The following is a 27,137-nucleotide window of genomic DNA, read 5'->3' as shown; positions in this document are numbered from 1 at the left end:
CTCAGTGTTTCACTTACTGTACGGCAATGTCTTTAAATAAATAATTTATTTAGGCCTATTTTCATTATTCATTTATTTTCATTATTCAATTATTATTATGTACAATTGTTGAGACATAAATGAGATAGTAAAATATAATCAAAAACAAAAATGGAAATAAAAACAGAAATAAAACATAAATGAAAATGTCTTGTCTTAGTCCTATCAAAATAGCAAACACTGAACATCTTTCTATATTTAGGCTGCTTTATTTATTTATTTATTTAAGACTTATTATTTACTAAATAATTTGTACTAAATGTTTGTGCTTTCATTTTAGTTGTCTTTTACTTCTTCAATTCTATTTTCCAAAACGAATCCTCTTTGCACTTAAAAAGTTTACAATAAAGCATGTTAACAAATTTTAAATGATTAATGAAGGAATTATAATGCTTTGACTTATTGTTTAATATCATTTACAAGCACAGTAGCTGCTGCATGGGCTATTTCTGTCCGTTCGCATCCCGTCCCTTTGCGCCCCCTGGCGGCTCATTCACAAACTGCGGTCATACACTAAAAACAGAGCGGCACCTATTTCAAACGGCGGCGGAACAAGCTGCGGCGTTAATAGCCACTTTGAACTCTCACCTACTGTACAGTAAAAGCTACACCCGAGGAAATGATTTATTAATTATAGTAAAGGTAAATATCTAAAACTTTATAGTAGTTACTATAAATAACTAAAGTATTTTTTGAGCACAGCATCAGAACCAATGCTATTACATCTTAGCATGTACTTCTCAAGGTATGGTTGCGAGGAATCCTGGTTCATAAATAACTCCTCTCCCTCAGTTATATTTCCATCAAGCAAATTTCTCATGTTAAGCCTAATTGGTTGGCAACGTCACAGACCAGAGCGAGATGCGTTAGTAACGCACCCAAAAGTTTGTTGTCGACCACCGTAAAACAGGAAGAAATCGTGATTCTCGCCATCATATGGATTTATTTTCATCGGCTAAACACCAGCCTCACAGCTCTATGTTGGTGCAATATGAATACAATTGCACCAGATGACTTGAGATATCTATTTGGAAAGAATGTATAGCGTTAGATCGATTGGGATAATTCCGCAGTGGGAGTGCATCTTCATAAAATCTAATAAATGATCTATAAACTTTTTGTGATCTTTGCTCTTTGCAGTGCATTTCTGTATGTGCATGTGTTGAGTATATCCATGCATAACAATCTATAAACACAATCAAGAAAAGGATGCAACTAAAATGGTGTTTTATCGTTTTGAGAGTCGTTTTGTGAGTCTAAGATATTAAATTCAATTAATTGTTGTTAAAGTTGCAAATGGTAAAACTTCCTATGCCTGAATGCTTTTAAGATCATTATACCATCACAGGCATCAAAAACACATGCAAATGCTAAATTATAATGCAAACTCAACATTGCATACCTAGCGATGTGACTACTGCGAATGATCACATTGCGATATGGATGGTAAAACGATATGTTGTGCAGCCCTAATTTACATGTCACAGAAGCCGTTAAAAACATTCTTTCTACAAAGCTTCCCTGTCATTCAATAAAAAATTAATTCTGTTTTCAGAATTAACAGTTTTTAAATTACTATAGTATCAATAGAAAGCTCTTAAACAGCTAATCATCATATTCAAACATGTCTAAAGGACATTCTGAAGCAGTAAACGAAATTTAAGACATTTTAAAATGTATATATTTTTATAATTGTGAAAAAAATTATTTGTGATGAAATGATTCAGCTTTGGTGAAACTAACATACTTCACCCAACATCTTACAGACCACATTCTATGCTGTGCAAGTAGAAGTGTACTATGAGTTTTCTATTTGCATTTGAAAGGTAACCACAGCCCTCCATGTGTGGGTTTTCCACTGAGGAAGGAATGAGATGCGATTCTTTTGTGGTAAAAGTGATATTTCAGAAGTTACATTCTTGAACCAAAGATACGCACATGCGCTATGTCATCCAAACAGCTGAAGATGTACTTCCTGGCTTCTTTTGATTTCAGCCCCGTCTCTGTCTCATGCTCCTCTGTGGACTAAAAAGAACATACACATCATTAAAAGCAACTCAAATCAAACAGACTCCATTTAACATGCAGTGCTGTGAAAAAGTGTTTGCCTCTTAGTGATTTCGTACTTTTTACCAGTTTGACACACTAATGTTTCAGACCATCAAATAAATGTAAATACTAGTAAAAGATAGCACAAGTAAACACATCATGCAGTTTTGCAGGTTTTTATTATTAAGGAAAAACAAAATACAAAACTACTTGAGAGAAAAAGTATTAGCCACTAAACCTAAAAACTGGGGCCACTCTTAGGAGCTAGCTAGGGATCTTTTGGTCTACTTCTCTTTGTCTGGCGGCTCCTATTTAAGTAATTTCTTGATTGCAAACAGGTGTGGTAGTAATCAGGCCCGGGTGCGGCTGGATAAATTTTAAACAGGTGTGACAAACCAGCATCGTACGATGTCTAATGTGAAACAATGAATGATAGCATCATCGTCATAGGCGGCGGTGAATTAATTATTCATGAATAATTTATTAATTCATAAAAATAAATTATTTGTATCCTACTGTTTCAACTACCTGACCCGCATGGTCTATGTTTTACCTATAACTAAATGATAAATAAATAAAGATAAGTTACACACAAATTAACACCTGTCAATCACTTTTTCCGCGGGACTCTGACATAAATAGGCAGAGTGATCTGTGTCATAATGGCGTCAACAAAATTGGTTAATAAAGTTGCATAACAAACAGGAACCAACCAACAGTATCTAAGGTTTTTGCTAAAATTACTAAGTACAAGCATGAAAACGAAAGATTGAAGCAGTGTACTGACGCTATAACACGTTACCTGATAGATTCAAAAGACCGAAGAGTCATTAGATAGAGACAAGATTAATTAAATATGATAGGTAACATCTATAGTGAGACGCGATCCAGTGCTACATCCTTGATAAACTGTCCAACTTGCACGGCTTCCTGGGATTTTGTGCTTAAAGCATCCGCTGACTGCCTGAAGCTCAGATGCGCACATATGCTGCAGCGTATGCCTGAGTATGTTTGGTCACGTGATGTGTGTTTTCAGCAGTATAGTGTGGAAAGAGGGCTTTTTAAAAATGCTAGATGAAACACCAGTGTGGACGTGGCTTGTTTACATTCTAAAATGCCATTTTAAACCTAAATTGCATTAGTGTAACCAGGGCCTAAGAATGAATGGCTGAATTAATAAGAGGTTACATGTGCTGGTGAAGATTAAAGATGCAGGTGAGAGGTTTGCTCTGATTTTGGCCTATGTTGCGTGTTGTTTTTGAAGCCAAATTAGGACTAAATCTATGCTATGTGTAGTTTTTGTAATTGGTAACAAATCGGAGAGTGTAAAGCAGGTTGCACACCGAATGCGCCACAACACGGCACGCACATGACAGTCAAAGTATCGCACATCATATGCGCACATTCACATTTTATTTAAAATGAAACTATTCAGATGGCGCTCTGTGGCACAGAAATATGAACAGTGTCCTGAGTCATGGCTGGGCACCGCAGACAGCTACCGACTTGCAGCGGCGGTGTGCATACCCTGAGAGAAACCTATGTTTAGAATTCTAAAATGCATGGTGCTGCATGGCACGACGCGTCGCCAAGTGGCACATCTGGTGTGCGACTCCCTTAAGGGTCTGTGTGTGTTCATATACGTTGTATTTATTTAATATTTTATATAATTGCAGACTAAACAGCAAGCTACTTCACACTATCATTGATCTGCTGTTATAATCAAATCATGCTCATAGAAAAGTTAGTAATAAACATTTATACACATATATTTATGTGTTTAAAGCATCTGTTTTATGAGAAGTGCTTCTCATATGATATGTGAACAACCCATACAGCTTTGACGTGAGTGTTGGGCCAACAGACGATGCCATCGTCCATCGCAGATGGCCAAGAGACAACACAATGCTGAGCCGGCACCGCCGATCCTCCGACCCGCCACCGTCGCAAACAAGCTCAAAAAAAATGTACACTTAGACCCTGTTTGCACTAATACGTCTTGGTGTTAAAATGGCATTTTAGAACAAAAATTATCCACATCCACACCGTGTTTTACATAGCATTTCTTAACAGCTTTCCGTCCGCTGAAAACGCACATCACATGACCACACACACACACACACGCACAGTCATGCGCTCGTCTGAGTTCCAGTGAGCAATGCACGTCGGACAGTTTATCAAAGATGTACCAGTGGATCGCGTCTCACTATAGTTGTTAAACGCAATATTCAGACATCCGAAGTCTCCCCGTAAATTAGTGATAATCTCCCGGAAATCATGTGTCTCTCTCCCAGTCCTCAAAAAAGTTGCGCACCCTTCTCACCCCTTACCACCGGATCCCTCCTCGCTCTTCAGACACGTTGCACGCTCTCTGTCAAACACCGCCTCCAAGCACCCCAATAAGGGAGGCAAACACTTTCACACTACAGTATGTCACTGTATATATTTATGCATTATTTGTAATTATACACAATTTATAGTCTAGTAAGATTGCAAAAACTGATTATGTGAACAAATAAAGACTTAAGGACATTCACTTTGATTTACTTGACTTTTTTGCCATTTTTTCAGATTGGATATTATATTATTTTTCCTTATAAAAATGACACCTTCATGGCCATATGGGTGGGTAAAAATAATATTATTTAATTACACAACATGCTTTGATAATGTAATGTAGGCAATCAATCAAACTCACGATGAAAATCAAATGCAAAAACAACACATATTGAAAATATGAACTCTTTAAACAGATCATTTGGAAACATGACGCAGGACTGTGAAATGAATGATGTGAATATGATCGTCAGATCATTCTCTCACTTTAAGTCTCCAGGTCGCATACGGCGAGTCCGACTCCCGGCAAAAGAATCGAGACGTCTTCGTCCCCACATTTAACAGATGCTCTCCTGGCAGACCCTGCGTCTGAGAAATGTAGCGAATCTGAAGAGAGACAGATGGGAAAAGAGTGAAACTGAGCTCGATGAACTCGATCATTGTTAATGTTTTAACACCAACCAACGTAAATGGATATGTCAACAAAAGACACATCAGGTGCCTGGAAACAGCATGTGTTCTCAATGACACGTTCAGAGGGCAGCACGTGTTTTGAACGACACACAGAAACAGGCGATTTATAGGAGTCATGCTTGTGTGAAACCCGGCGTGTGGCCGTTCTGTGTGCGTTCTTACGTCAACAGCACTGTGGTGTGAGAGAAAGATCTATTAGATGCTCGGTGTCACATGGGCCGAGCAGAGGTGCAACAGCTTCTGCGGCACATCTTAAAATCAGATAACAAGACCCTTTGACCTCTCAAAGCAAACTGGGCCAGCATGTTTGTAATACCTTGGAAAGAAATAACATACTTCTTTGTTTTAACAGCTCGTTGTGTAAGAAAACGCTTCAGAAAAAGATCAACTGATCCGAAGAAATTGAACACAATAAAAATACAGAACATTTACACCACATCAACCTGACACTTTATGTTTTAAGGTCATGACACAAGTTAGCATTGGCCAACACAGAGTGCCTGTTAGTTTGGTTTTTCACAATTAATTATTGAAAGATTTCAATATAAATGTTTACACAAACAGTCCAATTTCTATATAACTGCAATTTGCATATATGTTGATTTAGCCCAGGACAAGTACGATTACAGCATTTGCACTTAAATCTGACTTTGAACAAGACTTTAAAACAACGTTATCAATATTTAGTGTTAGAAACATTTAAATTATCACAGTAGTTTTGGATAGCAGTGTATAGTTTGGTTTTAAACATTGATTTCTATGGGAGTGCATCAATTTGAAAATATACTAATAGGTGACAAACAATCAATTACATATTTCTAATTGAATAATAGACTCAAGTGAATTGTTCAAAATAATTACTTAATCCATTAAAGAAACCAGTGAAGTCCTTATTAGAGAGTCGATGAATTGTTTATTTAAAACTACATTAGGAAATTGTTTCTTAAAATTGGTTAGTAAATCAAAATAGTGTAAGAAAATAAATAGTAACACTCAGGGGACTTTCATACACTTGGTGCAATAAGATGCAAGATGTGTATGGTGCGATTTGTTGCTATTTTCAGACCAGCGTTTCAATTTTCATATTTTGCACTATGTTGTTTAAATAGCTCATCGGTGTGCCGGTCTAAAAAGTTTATCCATCACAACTTGCATATGTGTAATGTTAGTAGTAGTAGTAGTAGTAGTAGTAGTAGTCTTTATTATACACATATTTATATTTCTTTTAATAAAAACAAGTTCAGATTTGTCCAACTGGCGGGTTTTGGAGACATCTGTGTCACTATGTGGGGCATAAGAAAGGGAGTGTTTGGATACAACTCAGTTTTTTGACCAAGCTTCGTTATTATGTATTGGTTTGCTGGAAATTAGAACTGAATTAAGAAATAGCTTTGAAACAAATCTTTGTGCTTAACAAACAAAATTAAATATGTAGGCTAACGGATGTCTTAAGTGGAGTGCGTACAACACTGTTTCCTTAAAGTAAAGCAGGAAAGACTAAAAGGAAAGAAAGGAAAGAAACCGAATGGAGGAGGCTCGTTCTTTATCCCCGCGCTGCAGATGTTCTGTTTAACTGTTTTCTAGCTAGTGAACCGTTTGGAATAATCCACTAACAAAGTCCGCTATGTAAATATCAAATGTGCATAGCGCAACGCAACTGACTATTAAAGGAAATGGGAGAGGAGACTGCAAACCATATTTTTCCATCTTTATAATATCAAATGTGGATTCGGACACACCCTTAATGCTTTTTTTGTCATGCGCTTTAGACTTTGCACCTAGATTATTAAAATAGACCCTTTATCTTGATGTACATTGTTATGCTTGTTCCATGTTTTTACATTTGCAGTTATTTTTGTGTAATTATATGTAACTAAATCTAAAGCTAGCTTGAATTATAGGTCTAACCATATAGTAACTACATGTAATTAATAATGTCACTCAGTAATAGGGGTGGGCAGTATAGCCAAACTTAAATTTTATGGTGTGTGTGATGTCATTTCATGGTAGCGGTATATTTCATCATAAAGTTATTTAAACAGGTAGATTTTCAAGAAATACAATAAAAAGGGTTATAAAAGATAAACTTTAATACTTTAGAAATTGTCCTTTTATTTGGACATTTAAAAAAATTATGTTGCACAATATTTAATTTTTTCAGATATTTTTTAAATACTTTTGGTTGAGCTGATAGCGATATCTTTTCGGTGTTGAGAAAAGTTATTTTACAGGTTAACTAACAGTCCGGTGTGAGAGTTTTAAAGTACATTGTAAAAAATGCAGGGTTCCACATTATTCCTTCATGTTGTCCCAACACAAATCAATTAAGTTAACTTAACAAATTTGAGTGGACATAAAACAAGTTGTACCAAAAACATCTCAATAATGGTGTTGTTTAAACTCATTTTAAATAAGTAGTTTGAAAAATAAAACACAAAAAAATGATACACATGCTTCTCATGATTAAATAAAATCTGACTTGTGATTTCATGACCTCAATTGATGCTTTCTCTCATCGCTAGTACTACCTTTTTCTTTAAAACAAAAAATCCATTATGGCTGACAATTTTTCAGCATTAACGATCCTACTAAGGACCTAACTAAATGGTTAGTGCAAAAAGGACACCTTGAAATAGTGTGACCAAACTAATTTTTGTCAAAACATCCAGGGAATTATTTATTTTGTTAGGTCATCAATACTCAGAAACATGGGGAATCCTCAACTTAAAAATAAATAAAATGAACATATCCAAAATTGTTGAGCTCTAGTCTAAACTTAGAATTTGCCATTGGATTACTGCAGCACAGTAGTAAATTTAGTAAAATAAATTTTGTGAAATTGACTATCCGCAGATTAAAGAAGCAAAAGTGCTAACCGAGTTTGTGCTAATCATGTTTGTGCTAACTGAATTGTGAAGTTGAGGGAAGAACTCTGAAGTGACCTCTGACTGAAATATTCCTCTATTCCTCACACAAACAAGTTATTGTATTGCTACAGAAAACGCTGTATGTAGTCTCTAAGTCACATGTACAACTGCTATTACGTTAATGGAAAGAATAGCACACAGTATATGTTAAACTTCTTCAAGTTTCCATGAACCAATAAAGCCATATGGGTAAACAATTATTATTTTGGGGTGCAGTGTGGCTTTAAAACGTTAACAGTAGTGACCATTAGACCCACTTTGTGCACACACAGAAGCTCAAGCTCAAACACAGACACCCTAATCCCAAGCTTTAAGACTAAATAAACAGCGTATGTGCGGAAAACAGATGTAGAACATCGAAAATTCCCCAGATGCTGTTCAGACGTCAACCCGTGAGAAGGAGGAAGAGAGAGCACGTTTAACTTCTGGGTGAAAAACAAAAAAACTGAAGATAGGCTAGATAGAAATAAATGAAGATATTTGTAGAGGAAGTCAAATGTAAGTTCAATGTTGATCTGACCCAGGTCTTACATCAGCAAAAAGGACAGGAAGTAGGCAGGTTGTCATTGAACAATTTTAAGCAAGATCTGACAGAAAGTAAAATAATCATTATTCTAATATCTATCAGAGTGAAAGATGTAAACTTCTGATGACACATGACTTTGCATAGTATTTCATAATGATGGAACATAATGATGAAAGTTCTAGCTGCAGTAATATATTACCGTGGTTTGGGGTTTGCAGCATACAGTAGCTGAATTTCAGTGTACATAATTCATTAATCCATTCATTTTTCTGTCAGTTATCTGAGCCAGAGTCAAAGTGACAGCAAGACGTTGGGCATGCCCTGATGTCCCATTCACCCAGCAACTTCCTCTAGCTCCTCCAGGGGGTTTCCAAGGCATTCCAAGATCAGCTGAGAGATATAAGCCCTCCAGTATGTCCCGGGTCTGCCCTGAGGTCTCTTCTAAATGCCACTGGAAGACGTTTGAGAGAAATCCCAAACCACATGACTGAACGAAGCTGATGCAATAATAGGACTTAATAACATGACTTAAATAAATAAATAAATAAATAAATAAATAAATAAATAAATAAATTAATTAATTAATTAATTAAATATGCCATTTGAGTTTAAGCAAGTGTAACCCACCGGTCCTACCACACTCGTCCTGTGCTGAGCAGAGATCAAACAGCAATTCTTTGCATGGGAGTTGATAGCTGTAACAAGGAGGCTAAAGACAATAGTCTTTATTGTCTGTTGCTAAAGCACCATTAGAGGTCAGAGGAGTAAGTTTTACCTGCATAGCACTTCACTGGCTGGCCTCTGTTACACTCAATCCCCCTAAACCTCACTCCCATCCCGGACGAGATCCCAAGTGTAACTAACCGGTCCTACTGCACCAATTCCATTCTGAGCTCGGATTGAACCAGCAATTATTTGCATGAAAGTAGGATGCTCTAACAAGGAGGCTAATATGATTATGATTCATATGATTACAGTTGTACCAAAATAACATTAAATGTTTTGGTTGACTTTAAACATCTTACAACCTTTAATCTAAGAAAGCTAACCTGAATCACTCTGAATAGCTTTGGGATGTGCAGGAATGGAATTTACAGAGTGATAAAACAGTAAGCATCAATAGCCATTGCAGGAAAACAAAATATCGCAATGTCAGATTTTTCCAATATTGCACAGGCCTACTTAATACATACTTGTATACTTTACTGTTCACTTCAAGTTTTTCAATATAACACAGTGTTGGTAATTTTCTATTTATTTTGACATTTTCTGACATTGTGAAGCACTGTGGTCAATAATGGTTGTTTTTAAATGTGCTAAATAAACGCAACTGGACTAAACTGAACTGAATTGCAGTTTCACATGCTTTCTCTATATCAGGGGTCACCAACCTTTTGGAAACTGAGAGCTACTTCTTGGGTACCGATTAGTGTGAAGGGCTACCAGTTATTAAATAACACATTTTTCTTAAAATTATTAATAATTAATAATATTCATCTATGTGAAGACATTGATCATGTTAATGATTTCTCACAGTAGTTGTCAACAATGATTTAACAAGTTATATAAATATCAATATGCAACACTTCATTTGTCTAAAATAGTTTTTAAAGTTTTTTTTAAATATATAACTTAAAGTAGCTTTCAAATTTACACCAATGCAAGTGTGATTTAAAAAGAATACCTATAAAAATATTGGATGCAGCTTACTCATATGTGGTGCTATGGTGAGCTATTTTTAGAACAGGCCAGCGGGCAACTCATGTGAACCTGGCGGGCTACCTGGTGCCCACGGGCATCATGTTGGTGACCCCTGCTATATATACACATGCCAAACCTATTACCACACGAGTACCAGGTTCCTAGCTCAGCTTCTCATGGCAAACTTTCCACTATCCCATATGGAAAAAACTCAACCCTTGTATCATATTAAATGTAACATTAAATAATGTTCTTTCTTGGCTATTTAAATTGTGCATAATGCAATTCAGAAAAAATATGTACAATCAGCCAACTTAAAAGACCAGTTTTATTTTTACTTGCATTTGGCAGTTGGTGAGTGTTAAATCTGGACCCTGTGTGCGTGTTATCCATTTCAACCTATAAGAGTAACAGCTTTATTTTCAAACAAGGAAGTGTCGATTTAGCGCTGTAAAGAATAGGCCTACATGCCTAAACCTGCACTCAGGGCTGCAAACATACAATTCTTCCACATTTAAGCAGTCCATTAGCCACTACCTACTATTAGACAGTGGCAATGTCAAAAGAAGGCTCCACATGCCTTCACAATGAGGCCCCGCGATTGGTGCCATACGGGGGCGTTCATTTCTGCTATAAATATCTTTTTTGCTGTGTGAGAATAAATTGAACACCCCCATGAAGGAGGAACATGGATCAGGACAGTGATACCGCAAGCCATTTTAGTCCCTAGACTGGAATCCCACCTCAGGCAGTTAGGTGACACCCTGCACATATAATAGTTCAGAGGTAATGTGACGATGTGCTGTTGGACATACTTTGTGTACTCTTGCAAGGCGGACCACAACCTCAGTATTCAAGGAGGCGATAGAGTCAGTGTCAAATATCATGTCCACTTTTTACTTGCCCAGCATGAGGTTCATTAAACTGCTGCTCAGTCATGAAAGTGACAGCTGGGATCTGAGGGAGGGATGAGGATGGTTTTCTGATGGCAGGACTATAAATTAGAAACTACACTATTATGCATTGTTTAACATATCTGACTTACACTCACCGGCCACTTGCTAGTACCGGGTTAGGCCCACTTTTGCCTTCAGAACTGTCTTAATCCTTCGGGGCATAGATTCAACAAGGTACTCTAAATATTCCTCAGTGATTAGGGTAATGAATGACATGATAGCATCACGCAGTTGCTGTAAATTTGTCGGCTGCACATCCATGATGTGAATCTCCAGTTCCACCACATCCCAAAGGTGCTCTATTGATTGAGATCTGGTGACTTTGGAGGGCATTTAAACACAGTGAACTCATTAGCTGTTTCCATCCAAAAATGTGAATAAACTTTATGCGCAAAACTCTATTATCCCATAAAAGACGTGGAAATAAAGCAGCGTTTCCATCCAACGATTCAAAGAGAAAATCATCAATTGCTGATTAACTTGCGCCAAATATCAACAGTAAAAACTGAATTTGCTGCAGTAGAAGAAGCTGCGCGAGTGTTTTAATAAATTAATTGTGCCTCAGAAAGCAATCCTGACATGAAGTGAACGCGCGGTGGTGTTTGGTGAAGGAGTCAGACGCGGAGCACAGATGCTCTTGATTCTGGAGGTCATTAATAATATAAAAACACTAATACTTAAATAGTAAGGCATTTTAGAATGATCAAAACAACAGTTCAGATGTTTTACAGTGCTCAGCCTGCTGGTTTGTCTATTTACACATTTTCATCATCACATGATCTCTTCTCACAAAATCACATGACCTTTTTTCATGCGCATACTGAAATTTGTGTGGTAAAAGTGTTTCCATCGTAGTTTATGCGCATCTTTTCTTATCGATTAAAACGTTTATCCTACTCAGTTATACGCATGAGTTTTTTAGGCAAATTTTTTAAACTTATGCTCATCGTGGCGTTTCCATCATCCATTTTTAAGTGCATTTGCAAAATGCGCATAAAAATAGGTGGATGGAAAGATAGCTATTGTCATGTTCAAGAAACCAGTCTGAGATGATTTGCACTTTATGATGTGGAGCATTATCCTGATGGAAGTAGCCATCAGAAGATAGGTACACTGGTCATAAAGGGATTGACATGGTCAGCAACAATACTTTAGGCTGTGGCGTTGACACAATGCTCAATTGATCCAAATGAGCTCAAAATGTGCCAAAAACATATCCCCGGCACCATTACACCAACCCAAAAAGCCTGAACTGTCAATACAAGGCAGGATGGATCCATGTTTTTATATTGTTGATGCCAAATTCGGACCCTGCCATCTGAATGTCGCAGCAAAAAATGAGACTCATCAGACCAGGCAACGTTTTTTTATCTTTTATTGTTCAATTTTGGTGAGCCTGTGTCAATTGTAGCCTCAGTTTCCTGTTCTTAGCTGACAGGAATGGCATTTATTACTATACAACAGAAAGTAGCAGCAGATAGTTTACCTTAGACCTTGAAAATAAAATAAACCCTTTGAAATTTAACTTTAGAACTGTGACTAAGTGAAAGCCAACACATATCAGGGATTCGGCATCTACATTTAATGTACAACCATTTCATTGGAGTGCAGTAAATGCACTATTCTGTGCTTCAGAATAGCTGTATTTAAATTTCTGTTGTGTATTGTCTGGTGCAAACAGCCAAACTGCTCATCCCTGCAGATCTCGTCAAGCAGTGTGTTGTTAGGACACAGGGTTATATTGTAACCTGCTAACCTAATGTTTAGGTTTGCAATATTTATATTATTTGCTAATTAATAACCACCTCATGTTGAACTCTGATTTCGGAGTCTGTTACTGTCTACCAGAGGTCACATACTTTGAGAGCCTTCATGATTGAATGAATAAAATACGCTGTTTTCCATAAAGGCAACCCAGGGTGCTGAAAAATAATGGACTGAACTGGCATTGGGTGGGTAGCGCACATTTTCGTAGCAGAATATCAGACATTAACATATTTTTTTATTAAAAAAAGAATGTTAACTTAGCATGTTTCTTAAATATCTGCAAACATTTTATGGTATTTTATGCTTTAGAAGAGTCAAAAAGTCACCTTTAAAGCTAGAGTGTTGTGATGGCAGAGATGATTTACATCTGCCAGGTCAAATTCTCACAGGCTTAAGTAGGCCTTCCTGGCATAATAGATGATTACATACGAGCAGTAAACGGCATGTAGCTTTAAGACCGCCTCAAGCTCATGCACCACTTGGCATCTTGAGATCCATAACCATCTCCCTTCTCCCAGCTGCATTAACAGTCCAGCCAGGAGGAGGATAAAAACCCATCAAACCTCTTGCTGCTGCAGCTAACTGCTGTGTCAAGTCAAGTCAGGGGCTGCCGGGACTCTCCAAACCCTCCCCAGAAACAGTGTTCTAATCTGGGCTCGTTCCTGGGTATCTATCACATGCAGGCAGACACACACACACAAGCAGACTCCTCTCAGTTTCACCCCAGAGCATTCAGGGGCCCCAGCAGCAGGAAAGAGTGAGACCCGAAAATGCTCAGATGTGTGCTCAGACAGACACAGCGTGAGCACGCACAACAAACACCCACATGCTGACACTTGTACGCCAACAGAGACGCTAAGAAGCGGCCGTGAAAATTCTTCTGGAGATTGTTTGGGCCTGACAGGCACATACCACGGCTCTGTGCTAAACATATTACGTCAAGAGGAGGAGAAATATGGAGAACTCGCGATCAAGATGCTTTCAGTGTGTGAGAGAGAGAAAATATCAAAGAGACTATAAAAAAAGATTTTAGAGACAGAGTGAGAAAGAGAGAGATGGATAGATTTAAATCATGTTTTGACCATTTTTCACCACACAAATCTAAATAAATCATAATATGCAAACAATAGCCTGCATAAATAAAATAAGAGTCTATACCAATATTTCATGTGGCCACCATTTAGAAAAAATTAAAGCGAGGCTGCGGTGGGAAGAAACTCAAAAGTACTGTATAGGATCAGCATTGTAAACATTGCAACTACAAACCTTTAGCTGTTAATGCAATTTTAAAGTGAAGATATGGTGTAAACCACTTTCTTATCATTCAGTAAGTTTAATTAAAACAATTAAAAGCATATTAGGCATCAAACAATGTCATAATCTCTTTACAAGTAATACGCTTAAGTGTCCTCCCAGGCTTCAGTTCATGGCACCGTGGGACGATTCCCTGCTTCAGCCTATGTAACCTGGTGAGCGATAAAACAATGCAGTCCTCTGTATCACACCCTTGTGTTGTCTGTAATTGTGTTGTCCCAGTACTGAAAATGTAAGTGTCCATTTCCCGCTAACATTTAAAAGCCTGTTGAGCGTGTTCCTATACACCGCTGATTTGCTATAGTATTAACCAGAAATGACTGTGATTGGCTGTGAAGGTCATCAGTTCACTGCTCTTCACAGACAGAGAAAACACAGAAACCGGGACAATGGGGCGTTTTAAAGCTGTGAAGATGAGTCAAATCGCATCTTCCCAGAGATGGGTTGGGGCAGGAAGGGCAGCCGCTGCGTAAAAACGTGCTGGATAAGTTGGCAGTTAATTCCGCTGTGGCGAGCCCAGATTAATAAAAGGGACTAAGCCGACAAGAAAATGAATAAATGAATAAATTTGCAACAATTAAAAAAAAAAATATATCACATTGTCATTATGGGGTATTGTGTGTTGAATTGAGGAAATAAATGAATTCAATCTGTTTTGGAATAAGGCTGTAACATAAAAAAATTGTGAAAACTTGAATACTTGAACTTGAACAATGAATACTTTTTGGATACACTGAATACAGCCAGGTGCACAGACGTGTAATAAATTTTAAACTTTTGTTTAAGGTTTATAATAGGGGTGCATTGGTTTTCGGTAAAAAAATAATTCCGTTGTCCTCCCACTGCTCAGTGCACCCTGTGATAACCCCTTGATAACGAATGCCATATTTGTTGTTGTTGTTGTTGCCAAAGATAGTCTAGATCAGTGGTTACTAACAAACATATAAAGGTCCATGTCCAGACCCAGAGGCATCCCATATGGACCCGGACGTACAGCACCCCTAGTTTGCAATGAAAATCAAACTCTTTGATAACAACTTGTTTGGTAAAGTCAGTCTCTCATGAAACATGCCTACTAAAAGACAGACAAGATTACTTTACAAACTGTATTGTGATAACTCATATTAACATTTCACTTAATACTATACTGAAACTAATATTAAAACTGAATTAATGTATATATACACACATTTCATTCATTCATTTTCTTTTCGGCTTAGTTCTTTCATTAATCCGAGGTCGCCACAGCTAAATGTACGGCCAACTTATATAGCATGTTTACGCAGCAGATGCCTTTCCAGCTGCAACCCATCTCTGGGAAACATCCATACACACTCAGTCACACACATACACTACGGACAATTTAGCCTACCCAATTCATCTATAACCTATGTCGTTGGACTGTGGGGGAAACTGGAGCACCCAGAGGAAGCCCATGCGAACACGGGAAGAACATGCAAACTCCACACAGAAAGGCCAACTGACTCAGCCAAGGCGTGAACCAGCGACCTTCTTGCTGTGAGGAGACAGCACTACCTACTGCGCCACTGTGCCATCCTATTTACACATTTACATTAAAAGAATGATGGGCTCAAAAAAGGTAGATTTGGGGAGGTCCAAGTGGCTCATTGGTGTAAAACAAGGTGTAAAACAGCAGGAGAAAATCTTTTTGGAAGTATTACCTGGTCAAACTCGAGGGCTCCTGGATATAGGGGCCAACCCAAGAAGAGCTCAGCAATTACACATCCCAGCGACCACATGTCTATGGCTTCACAAAAAGGCAGGCCAAGAATGATCTCTGGAGCCCTGAAAATCAAACACAACCACCAACATGAAAAACAGAGCCAACCTAACAAACAAAAAAAGTATGAATACATGTTTTAGTGTGATTACTCACAACAAGGCCAGAACACATTTTTTTTTAGCAGACTGAAAGTATATAAATCTTCTGAATTGAATAAAACGTGTTACAGTAATGAGCATATGTAGAAATATATATTTCCGAAAAAGTGTTTTTAAAACTTTTGACAGTTCAGAGCCACTGTCCAAGCGAAAAGCTAAATAATAACAATTTAAATAAACAATTTGAGGAAAGCTCTGTTATAGTGCACTGAACAAGTTCGACACGCATGTGCGAGGCAGTCAGTTCTGTACAATTAAGTAATCTATCGGCTTAAAGATATCTAATTTTGACATCAGACCGACAATAATAACACAAAAAATTAGCATTTATTGGCCGATAATGATATGGTCACCGATATATTGTGCATCCCTAGTTATCACACAGCAAAATGTTCTCTTCAAATGACGATTAAATTAATGAAACTATTTTAAATGATTCCTTCCATTTTACATCACACACAAAAAAAAATACATTGCATGAAAGCAGTCTTAAAGAGACCACCTGTGTGCTTATTTACCATTGTAAGTGCATCAACTCAACCAAAAAGATTATTAAAACAGATTGCAGACCAGATATCCAGTAGATAACCAAACGACACATATTTAAAAACAGTTTGTGAAGGCACAGGCAAACATGTTAGTTTAGGGTTGGATCGGTCTTACATGGGTTAACAGGTTAGTAAGCTCTATTCTTTTAATGTAGCCATGGTGACGCAAGAAGCCCAGCGACTGCTTAGCAACAAATCACCACGGTGATCTCATTGAATGGCATTAAGGTCTCTGTGTGCGAAACCGTGATGCAGCTCTAGTCAGCACTCATCGGAGTAAGTCTGTCAGACAGATTACTGCCACTCACAAAACACAGGCTCAAACCAGGGCTGCAGACTCTGATGTTGATCACATTTTGTGACATTTTACCTGTCTGTGCAACTTCATTTTGTTAAGAGGTTGCACTGGTGCCACTGCCAATCTATACCAACTTAAAAAACCCTGCCATTTAGGTTTGCATAGGATACACTAAACAGCAAAAGCAGAGTGAAAATAGAGGTAATCGGATGAACCTCATATCATGTCATTTTAATATTGCATGTGCAGTGTTACCAATTCAGGTAAAGGAGCTTGGTGGCACCGCTCTTAAAGGGACAGTCAACAAACAAAGACAACACCGGCACTGACATGTTCCTCCATGTCGTGTCAGTGATGGGTCATTCTTGAATGGTTCGTTCAATTTGAACAAATCTTTTGTATGACTTATGAATTGACTAATTCATTTACGCATGCGCACATTTGTGCAAGTGGAGCTTGCGTGCTGCCTTGGAGTGGTTGGTTTCGCGCAGAATGCGCACATGTGACCATGGGCATAAATCTGATTTAACAGTAGGGGGGGAAAATAAATATAAAAAAAAAAATTTCCAGCATTTTTTTGAAGGGGACACAAATAATACAGCCGAATTGTACTAATAAAGTTATGTCCCCATAGTTAAAAATAGTTTCATCATTATTATTATAGCATGGAGACCACAACATTTTCCATACACTTTATAACTAACTTGTTTACATTACACTTGTTAAAATGACAGAACATATTGTAAATCAGTGAGCCTGCGAGGTTCATCTGCTAACAACCACAACTCTGAAAACATTTAAAAAATTGTTCATCCCAAAATAATTATCATTATCCCTTCAAATAAGGCACAACACCCTTACCTTACACTGTACATCTGACTGACCCTGCTCTGCCTGTTCTTCAATCATTTCTTTATCCTTTGCCTGTGATTAATATTGTAACATTAGTATTTTCTTAAGCACTCATTCTGAAAAATTACCTTAATATGTGAACTTTTTGTACTTGGCGTTTAGCTCCACAAAAAATTATCTTATGTCTATTTTCTCAGTCATTTTTTTGTATTTGTCAATACATGACACTGCAATGCAAGTTTATTTATACTGTAGCACATTTTATACACAATGGTAATTCAAAGTGCTTTACATAATGCAAAACTATCATAAAAATAATCACAACAATAAAAACAAAGAATTAAAAAGGTTAACATTTTAATTCAAAATTATTTGAGTTACTTAAAACAGAATAGAGACTGATTATACAAAAATATAGTGGGGTTAGTGTGCACAGTGCTCATTTAGCAAATACACAACTAAACAATATGCTATTTGTGGTTGTTAATGTTAAGTTAACATTATGCCAAGTCATCACAAATAAACAATGCATGGAAAATGCCTTTAGCGTTAGCAACAAGCTAACGTTAACTAGATAAGTAATTTTAATTGCTAATACAGCAGACTCATGGACAATTGCATATGTAATCAGCATTTTTGCCGCGACTAATTCATGAACGAGTCTGTATCAACTACATTGAAGAGAATCGCTTTATTTAAGGTGGATAAAACCCCCTACTTACACAGCCGCACACCTGACGTGTGCGTGAGTGCGAGTAGGTGAGATGAGGGAAAAACCACACAGTGGACCGAACCACTTTGAGGAAGGGGAGGGGGAACTCAACTGTTTCTAAATGCATTTTAAATGATAAATGCGGTTTTCTTTCTACTCAGACAATTATTTTAGGTATATATACGTAGATAAGTAGAGTTTTTTTAATTATTTATTTATTTATTTTGGGGGGGGGGGGTTCCCCTCGGTTGGGGGGGGGGGGGCATGTCCCCTCCGTTCCCCCCGGGATTTACGCCTCTGCATGTGACCTCAAACCATATCGATATGAATGACATTGGATAATACTGCATCGTGTTGGGGAATTATATCGATATATCCCCAGAACCCGATATACCACCCAGCCCTAACATGCATGCATACATACATTTTGTGTGTGTGTGTGTGTGTGTGTGTGTATATATATATATATATATATATATATATATATATATATATATATATATATATATATATATATATATATATATATATATATATATATATATATATATATATATATATATATATATTCTTAATATTCTAAGTCAATCTCTTTTTTTTTTGTATGTTGTAGTGTTGCATTTATACCATGTAATTGTAGTGTATTGAGTGCTCATTTATCAGGAATGTGTGCTGTCTTGGCAGAAAAAAAAAAGAAATGCCAGCATGTGTTTAGCCTTTTTCTTTAAGGCAAACAAAACAGCAATCTGGTAATAGAGTTGAAATGTGGTGGTAGGGGAGATATATGAAAAAAAAAAAAAAAACTGACATCTCACAACAAAGAAAACAAACAGACTCATTTTTATACAACATGAAGAACAAATGTTGGAGCTTATTTTAGGCCCTCGTTAGGGCAGTGCAATTAATCAAAAATTTGATTTTGATTTTGGCTTCTAACGATTATAAAAACCATCACGCAAGATAAACGATTATTGCATCATATACTGACCCCCTTTTCCAGTTGTACACATTTGTTGCTCTGCAAAGCTCCGTTTCACATGACTAAAAGCATGTACTGTAATGTAATTTTTGCAGCACGGGATGCGCACTGTTCATTGATGTACATTCAAATCATTCATGTTTTTAAAAACGCAAACGAGAATGCATGCTGCGGTCAGCATTCAGTCTCATTCGCCTCTGAAGTGTCTCATTCGCACACCTCAGAGACGAGAAGAGCACACACATGTAAACTTATCAATGTGAGCACTTTAATGGTCAAATAGGTGTCATAAAGCGGTGTTTAGTGATTATTCATATAAACCCTCAATTGTGTAATAAACAAAGAAGTTGAGAATCAAAACACACGTGAAAGCGAAACCATTAAAGTGTCAGCACGCAATATTCCTGCTGCTGCTTATTTTTATCACCATTAATCAAACAACAAAAGGACAAAATCACTCACTGCTCTTGACAGAAGGATTTTTGGAGCTAAAGTGTACAGTAAAGATGCTTAAAGCACAGTTTATTTCAATGTTTTTATTCTAGTCTACTTATTTCTCTTTCCTTATTTACAGGGAGGAAAATAACTGTATATATGCAGTTGAAGTCAGAATTTAGCCCTTCTGAATTATTAGCGACTATAGGCGACAAGCCTCCTTCTAGAAGCTCCTTCTAGAATATCAATGGAAGATGTTGAGAGAGTTTCTTGATGTCTCCATGTATGAAGCCGCTCATCCTACACCAGCCGCTGGGTGATGATCCACTGCAGTTCTCATATATCTCCTCTCCCTCATAAACACGTGAGGGCCGATCCAATAACGGCATCTCCATCCATATATCTCATTTGTCTCTGAGGGGCAGTACTGAATAATAACAGCAGAAAAAAAAATATGCCCAAAGTGACTGCATACAGTTAATGAAAATGGGGTTATTTTTAAAGAGTGGGGTGCTCCATGTACACCAGTGGATCTATTTGTTTTGTTGAAGGCAGCCCTCTCTTATATAATATAATATAATATAATATAATATAATATAATATAATATAATATAATATAATATAATATAATATAATATAATAAAGAATAATATAATATATTTTAATATATAATATAATTTTTAAACAATTAAAATTTAATAACAATTTAATTAAAATTAAATAAAAAATAAAATAAATTTAAATAAATTTATTTAAACTAAATTACAAATGAATTACAGTTAAATTACAATTAAAATAAATATTAAATAAAATAAATGTAAAAATTAAATTAAAATAAATTAAAATTAAATATAAATACAATAAAAAACATTTAAATAACAGTAATAATAATAAATTAAATTAAAGTAAACTGTAAATTAAAAGCCAACGAGATGGGTGACAATGTATATGCATATATTTCTGAAGCGAAGTCAAAGAAATTTTTTTAAATTGAGCTTAATTTATTTCCAAATTGTCAACAACCTCATGTTCAAAGAATAAATAACATTCGATAAAATTAAGAACATTCATGTTAAACAGACAAAAAGTTAAAAGCAAATGCTGATCTAAACTACTTACAGCAACAAAACCTTATGGCCTAGCCTACATGATGCCATCTATGTGCATCTATTTTTGCATTGACATTAAAATTACCCTATTGCCTCGCAGGGTTACTTTTCATCCAGCAAACAATGGGATATGTAAAGAAACATACCTTTGCCATATCACAGCGTCACAGCACCTGTGAGCCATAATGTAGTATGTAATAAATAAGTAAATCAGAATGAGACTGAAATGGAACCTATGGTTGTTTCCAGAACATCTGTTCAAACAATAAAATAAGCAAAACAATTAACTAGTAAAGATATTGTACTGTATTTATAATTAAAGTAATTGAAATGCTGAAAATGGTGTGTCTGAAACACAGAAGATGGCCATTTTTGGGCAAATAAAAAGTGTTTGTATAAGTTTATAGAGCTCAAATTAAAAAATTTTCAATGAAGTGGAAGAAAGCTCATTAAGATATCCACTTTTGTGATTGACATGGAAGTGTATATACTACAAATTTTCATTTTTGGGAGATTTAGGCTTCGCTCCAGTCCCTTTACTTGGTCCCTTGGGGGAATCTTTGCTGCCATTTTAAAGTGTGTTCCACTTCAAGTGATGAAGGAAAGTATACATGGACATACCCTCAATTTTAAAAGTGGATGTGTTTCGACTTCATATATCCAATAAAGCACCTACAGTTAAAATCAGAATTATAATCGCAACAAAATTGTTTACAATCTAATTAATACATATTAAACCTCTTTAACATTATTAAACATACATGCTGAATCACTGATATGTGTTGGCTTGCACCGAGTCAGAGTTCTAAAGTACAATTCCTATTGGTTTGTTTTATTTTCAAGATCTGAGGTGAACTATCTTCTGCTGCTTTTAATAGTATGGCAATGCATGTCTAGTAAAATGGCATTCCAGCCATTGCTTTTAGTTAGAACTAGGGTTGTAACAATATACCGGTATGACGGTCTACCACGATTTGAACGTGCACGATTATCATACCATAAACAAATGCATATCAACGGTTTTAACCCTTAAAGACCGAGACAGCCGCCCGCGGCTAAAAATAAGTATTGCTCTTAAATGTTTAATAATTTTTGATCCGCTGATCCGATTCATACAATTCAAACATTGGCATAAAGAAAAGAATCCCGGCTTTCCAGTGCTGTATCACATAACATTCGCGGACTTTCAGAGGCTCCGGAATCAGTGCGGTTATGTCATCAAAATTTGACAACGCTGATTTGACAAAGAAACGCTCGTCACTGTGTCTCCGGACAAACCAGACATGATACATTGATGCATTGTCCCTCCTCCATGCCCAGATTGGTTCAAACTCGCTATATCACAACCAATAAGCATAGGTTTTACTTTTGTTTGTGGACCAACATGAGCTTTTTGAACAACACGGAATGAGAGATAGGCATACATTTATGTGCGGCTAAATAAAACGCAAAAAAAAAGGTTTTGCATGAAATAATTCTCATACTAAGTACTTTTGCATGCACAGCAGCACAGAAACATGACAAAACAGTGACACAGCAAAGACGAACTGCTGCTCTTGCTGTTTTCAAAAGACGCAAATGAAGATGCAGCTGTTTGTCTGCATTGCAGACAACCATATCCAAATCCATATCCACAGACAACCATATCCATGCTGGCACATAAAACCTAAGGATGTTCCATATTGAATCTAGTTTTGTTATGTAACTATTTATAGTATAGTAAATATTTATATCAATTTTTTTACTGAGGATTTGCACCATGTTTATTTGGACTTCATTTGGACTTTGACACATTATTTATTATTTTCTTATTTTTTTATTTGTTCATTGTAAGTGGTGTTGTTTATAGTAACTAAAAGTATATTATTTGGAAAAAGTCAAATTTGCTTCACTGTTCTATTATTTTGTAACATTTGTAACATACCGTATACCGCGAAACCGTCAAACCGTGGTATTGTTTTAGATGATTATCATACCGTAAAAAATTCATACCGTTACAACCCTAGTTAGAACACAGTTCAAATCAGCCTTTAGGTTTCATAGTCAGGCATGCTTCTGTTGGTGTCCTCAACCTGGGTTTGCTTTATTTTGAACTAGGAGTGGAAACCTAGTTCAACCACTGGGTGTTCAACTTGCATACTGCACTTACATATTGTTTTAATGTAAGTAACTACTAAGTAACAGAAAAAAGAATCGCTAACAGATTTGAAACAAGTGGAGTATGAGAAAATGATGACAGTATTTTCATTTCTAGATGAACTACATGTTGCCACTGTAGAGCTTAAAAGTGACAGGTTTGTTTTTAATAACTTCAATTGGATTTGACAGAAAGAAGGGAGTCATTAACACATCTGATGTCTTGATAGTATCTAAATTATAGGCTAATACAATGGCGACACTATCCATTCACCACAGAAACTCTGTTTATTGTAAAATCTTTAATTAACAAGCATAAAACACCTAATCATGATCATTAAGTGGTTATATTTAGAGGTGAAATACATGTTTAACAAACAGAAAAAAACAGAGACTGAATGAGTATTAGTACGATTTGTAACCTGAAATCTGATGGCTCATTTTAGCCCTGAAAGAGAAATCATGAAACCACTATCGATGCAAGACAGACAAAACAAATCCTTGGGAGGCTGAAGATGTTTTGATGCAATTACACATTAAACATGCAACGTGAAACCTATTACAGATAATACGGTCTCAGAGACAAGTTAGAACTGGATGGTGGCCCTGCCAGGAAAGATATCTTCCGAGGCTAAAGGAAAATCCCCAGTTACTCTGCCACATAAAGCAACACTCAAGGATGCATTCCTAAACAAGACATCCTCAAGATTGTATCTGCAGATTCCAGCAAACAGGCAGATATCCAAACATCAAGATTTCATAACAAACAAACAAAGATGCCAACAAATGTAAAACACCTGCAAATCTTCACCTGAGGCATATCTTCTCAATCAAGGCCAGGGGCCTCATGTATCAACGCTGCGTACGCACAAAAACTTTGCGTGCGCCAGGTTTCACGCTCAGAATTGCTCACGTTTAGATTTACTAACAATGAACTGAACGTGGGAATGTGCGCAGCTTCACGGCAGCTTTCTGGCAGGCGTACGCACATTTTTTGTGCGTGTCTGTTTTATTTCCATTGGCGACTCCTAGAGGCAGTTGTGTTAAATTGCTCTCTACAAAGTGTCTGAGCCTTGCAATGGCAGCTGTATGAGACGGGTTCAGCAGGTATATAAGGTTTCCATACCATACATTTGACCAGCTAAACATTAAAGCACAATTTGCAGCAGTCGCCTGTTTTCCCAATGTAATCTGAGCGATCTACCGCACGCACATTGCTATAAAGACACTATCTGAAAATGAATTTGCATGCGTAAATCAGAAACATTTCCATTCAATAAATGTGCAAATAAAATATGATGCTTATTGATATGAACTTATTGATGATTCCTACTTGTCTTTCGCGTGATAAATAGTTGGCAAAATCTGATATGTAGCGGGGGAAAAAACAAGAAAGAGTTCATCAGACGCTGGATTCGAGCCGAGCTCATGCTCGAACGTATCAATTCATGATCACATGCATCTTACGAGTAGCGCCACTGAGACTGTTAAGCGTCCTGCAACATTTTACAGATATAAACCACACTATTTCTTTTTTTTTATGCACTCAGTGCGATGTTCAGACCCAACTGTGTTGACCGCATCAGCTAAACTCTCCCACTCTATTTTTTTCTTTTGTTGTTAATTCCGGAGAACAAACTTGCAAATAACACCGCTTTTCTCCGGTCTACCTCCGAAAGCAGCACCTCCATTTCACATTCTGTTCAAAGTTTCTCTTTTTGCTTGCTTTTGACAATGCTTTTTCGTTGGGTTTTGCCATTAGCATAGTCATTAGCATATTCATACGGGGGAGGAGGCAGGGAGGGGTTTTGTGCTCATGCATGTTGCGCTCAGTTTCACGTTCATTCAGATGTACAAAAGAATATGCGTGAGATTCGGCGTACGCAGTGTTTCATACATCTGAAATCTTTTATGCGTACACACATTTACAGCTTTGTGCGTACGCAATGTTTTAGTAAGATTTCCACGCAAGTCTTCGTACATGAGGCCCCAGATCTGCTGCATCTACTAAATGCATGTAAATCAGAAAACAGAAGAGATTGGTTTCAAAATTTTACCCCTGTAAACCAGAAGTGTTCAAACTTGATGATGGCCTTCTGTTAGCAAAGAGCTGAACTTAACATATGTACACCACAGATCCCATTAGCAAAACAAAGCAAACAGACTGCAACCTCCTTCAGTAGAGGATGATAATTCTTACTAAGGGTCTATATTTACATGCTTTTGTTTTTGTTTTGTTTTTTTGTTTTGTTTTTTTACAAGATGCAAGTTTCAGGTTTCACTAGATTTTTTTCTATGATGTTTCAATTCAAAATACCCTATTGATATATTTTTTTTTTACCATACTGCACAGTAAAAAAAAATCTGTATAATAACAGTAAAATGACTGTATATTTTAACAGGTTTGTTTCCATACTACGGGTATTTTTCCGGAAATATACATTTTCTAATTGTATTATGGCAAGAAGATTGCAGCTCAGACAGCGTTTGATGGACAACAGAGGTAGATCTTCCTGTTTTCCCCTGGTAAGTATGGTTAATAAAACATATCACAATATTTTAGTTAAAAGACTGCTTTATTATTGTTCTTTAAAATAGTTATTTTCTTGTCTAAACCGGCCATGGAAAGTACAACAGTCAGTGAATTATGTTTAATATTGTTAATAAAAACAGGCTTTTTTATTAAGGTCAAACTGAACCATAAGTGGTTAAATGTGATTCAAACAAGCATTTGCCAAATGATTTTTTACCTTAAGTTTTCCGTTTTTAATTTACTGTCAATTAACATAAGTTTTTTGTTTTCAATTAACGGAAGTTTTCCATTTTGAATTTACGGTAAACAATCTGTGTAATAAGCTGCTAGTACATGTTGCCGTTTTTTGGAAAATTTTTATTTTATTTTTTTTTTTTTGAGTGTGCAAATTTCCCTTTTTGGGTGGAAGCTAGACATTTACTGATATTCAACATCTGCAATGTAGTAATAAATTGTTGAATTGTTGAATGTGCACAATATATCAATATAATAACATTTAAATATATAATCATTTAAAAATACCCAGAATAATTATTTATTATTCCATGGTCTGTTGAAATTCTTGATTCTGATTGGCTAGAGGGTGTGAATTATTTTTGTTGAAACACACATGTAGTTCCAGTCAGTTTTGATCACAATTCGAAATGTTCTTCTCGCAATGTTCGGGCAATCCACAAAATTAGAAAAACTCATTGATTATGCCAAAAAAAATCAAGTTTTAATAGTTTTTCAAGAGAGAATATAGAAATTTTAAAGTCAAATCTGCAGTTTATGTATAAGGATAGCGTGTCTTTAAAAATATTGAAAGCTCCAGGCGGTCAGCGGCAGCTCTGTGAATGGCTCCCCCCTCACACACATGCCCCCTATAGTGACCAGTGATTGCCTACTAGAAGGCGGGGCTTTATTCACCATACTGACAGCTACACTTTTCCCCATTTAAAACCATATGAGTGACATGTCTTGTGTATTCTATAGTCATTAATATAGTTGTTTTTTTGATTAGCAAATAACAAAGACATTACAAAGGTAAACATTAGCTGAATGGCTTACATTGTAACAGAGTGTCCTAATAACTAGGGGTGTCACGATTTCGTTTTTTTTTTTTAATTTATGCTCAATTTTGATTATCGAATCAAAAAATAGAATCGCCGATGCTGCCACGCCCCCATGTCAGCTTGGCTTGCCAAGCGGGAAAAAAACAGGCTTGTAGAAGAGCTTGTTAACCAGCAGAAGTAGGAGACCCGTCGAGAGAACTTAAACCCTCTCCTCTTTCAATGAAGTCGCCGGTGTTTAAGCATTTTGGATTTCCAGTGAGTTATGTTGA

General features: G+C 36.5%; 1 protein-coding gene across 3 annotated transcripts in view; it reads right to left on the bottom strand.

Annotated features, from left to right (window-relative positions):
- Positions 1 to 27,137, bottom strand: part of hipk3b (homeodomain interacting protein kinase 3b) — a 97,042-nt gene that overhangs the window by 35,537 nt on the left and 34,368 nt on the right. For all 3 annotated transcript variants that reach the window (XR_015514409.1, XM_087292502.1, NM_001080159.2), the window contains 3 exons: positions 15,992 to 16,115; positions 4,912 to 5,031; positions 1,978 to 2,064 (listed from right to left, as the gene is read on the bottom strand). Coding sequence is in view for 2 of the 3 variants with exons in the window: in XM_087292502.1 (XP_087148628.1) it covers positions 1,978 to 2,064; positions 4,912 to 5,031; positions 15,992 to 16,115 (331 nt within the window). In the remaining variant the exon portion in view is untranslated. The remainder of the gene's footprint in view (positions 1 to 1,977; positions 2,065 to 4,911; positions 5,032 to 15,991; positions 16,116 to 27,137) is intronic.

The sequence above is a fragment of the Danio rerio genome, chromosome 18 (assembly GCF_052040795.2).
Source record: "Danio rerio strain M-AB ecotype USA chromosome 18, GRCz13ab, whole genome shotgun sequence".
NCBI lineage: Eukaryota > Metazoa > Chordata > Actinopteri > Cypriniformes > Danionidae > Danio > Danio rerio.
Note: the sequence above shows the minus strand (reverse complement) of the source record. Positions and strands in the feature narration are given on the sequence as shown.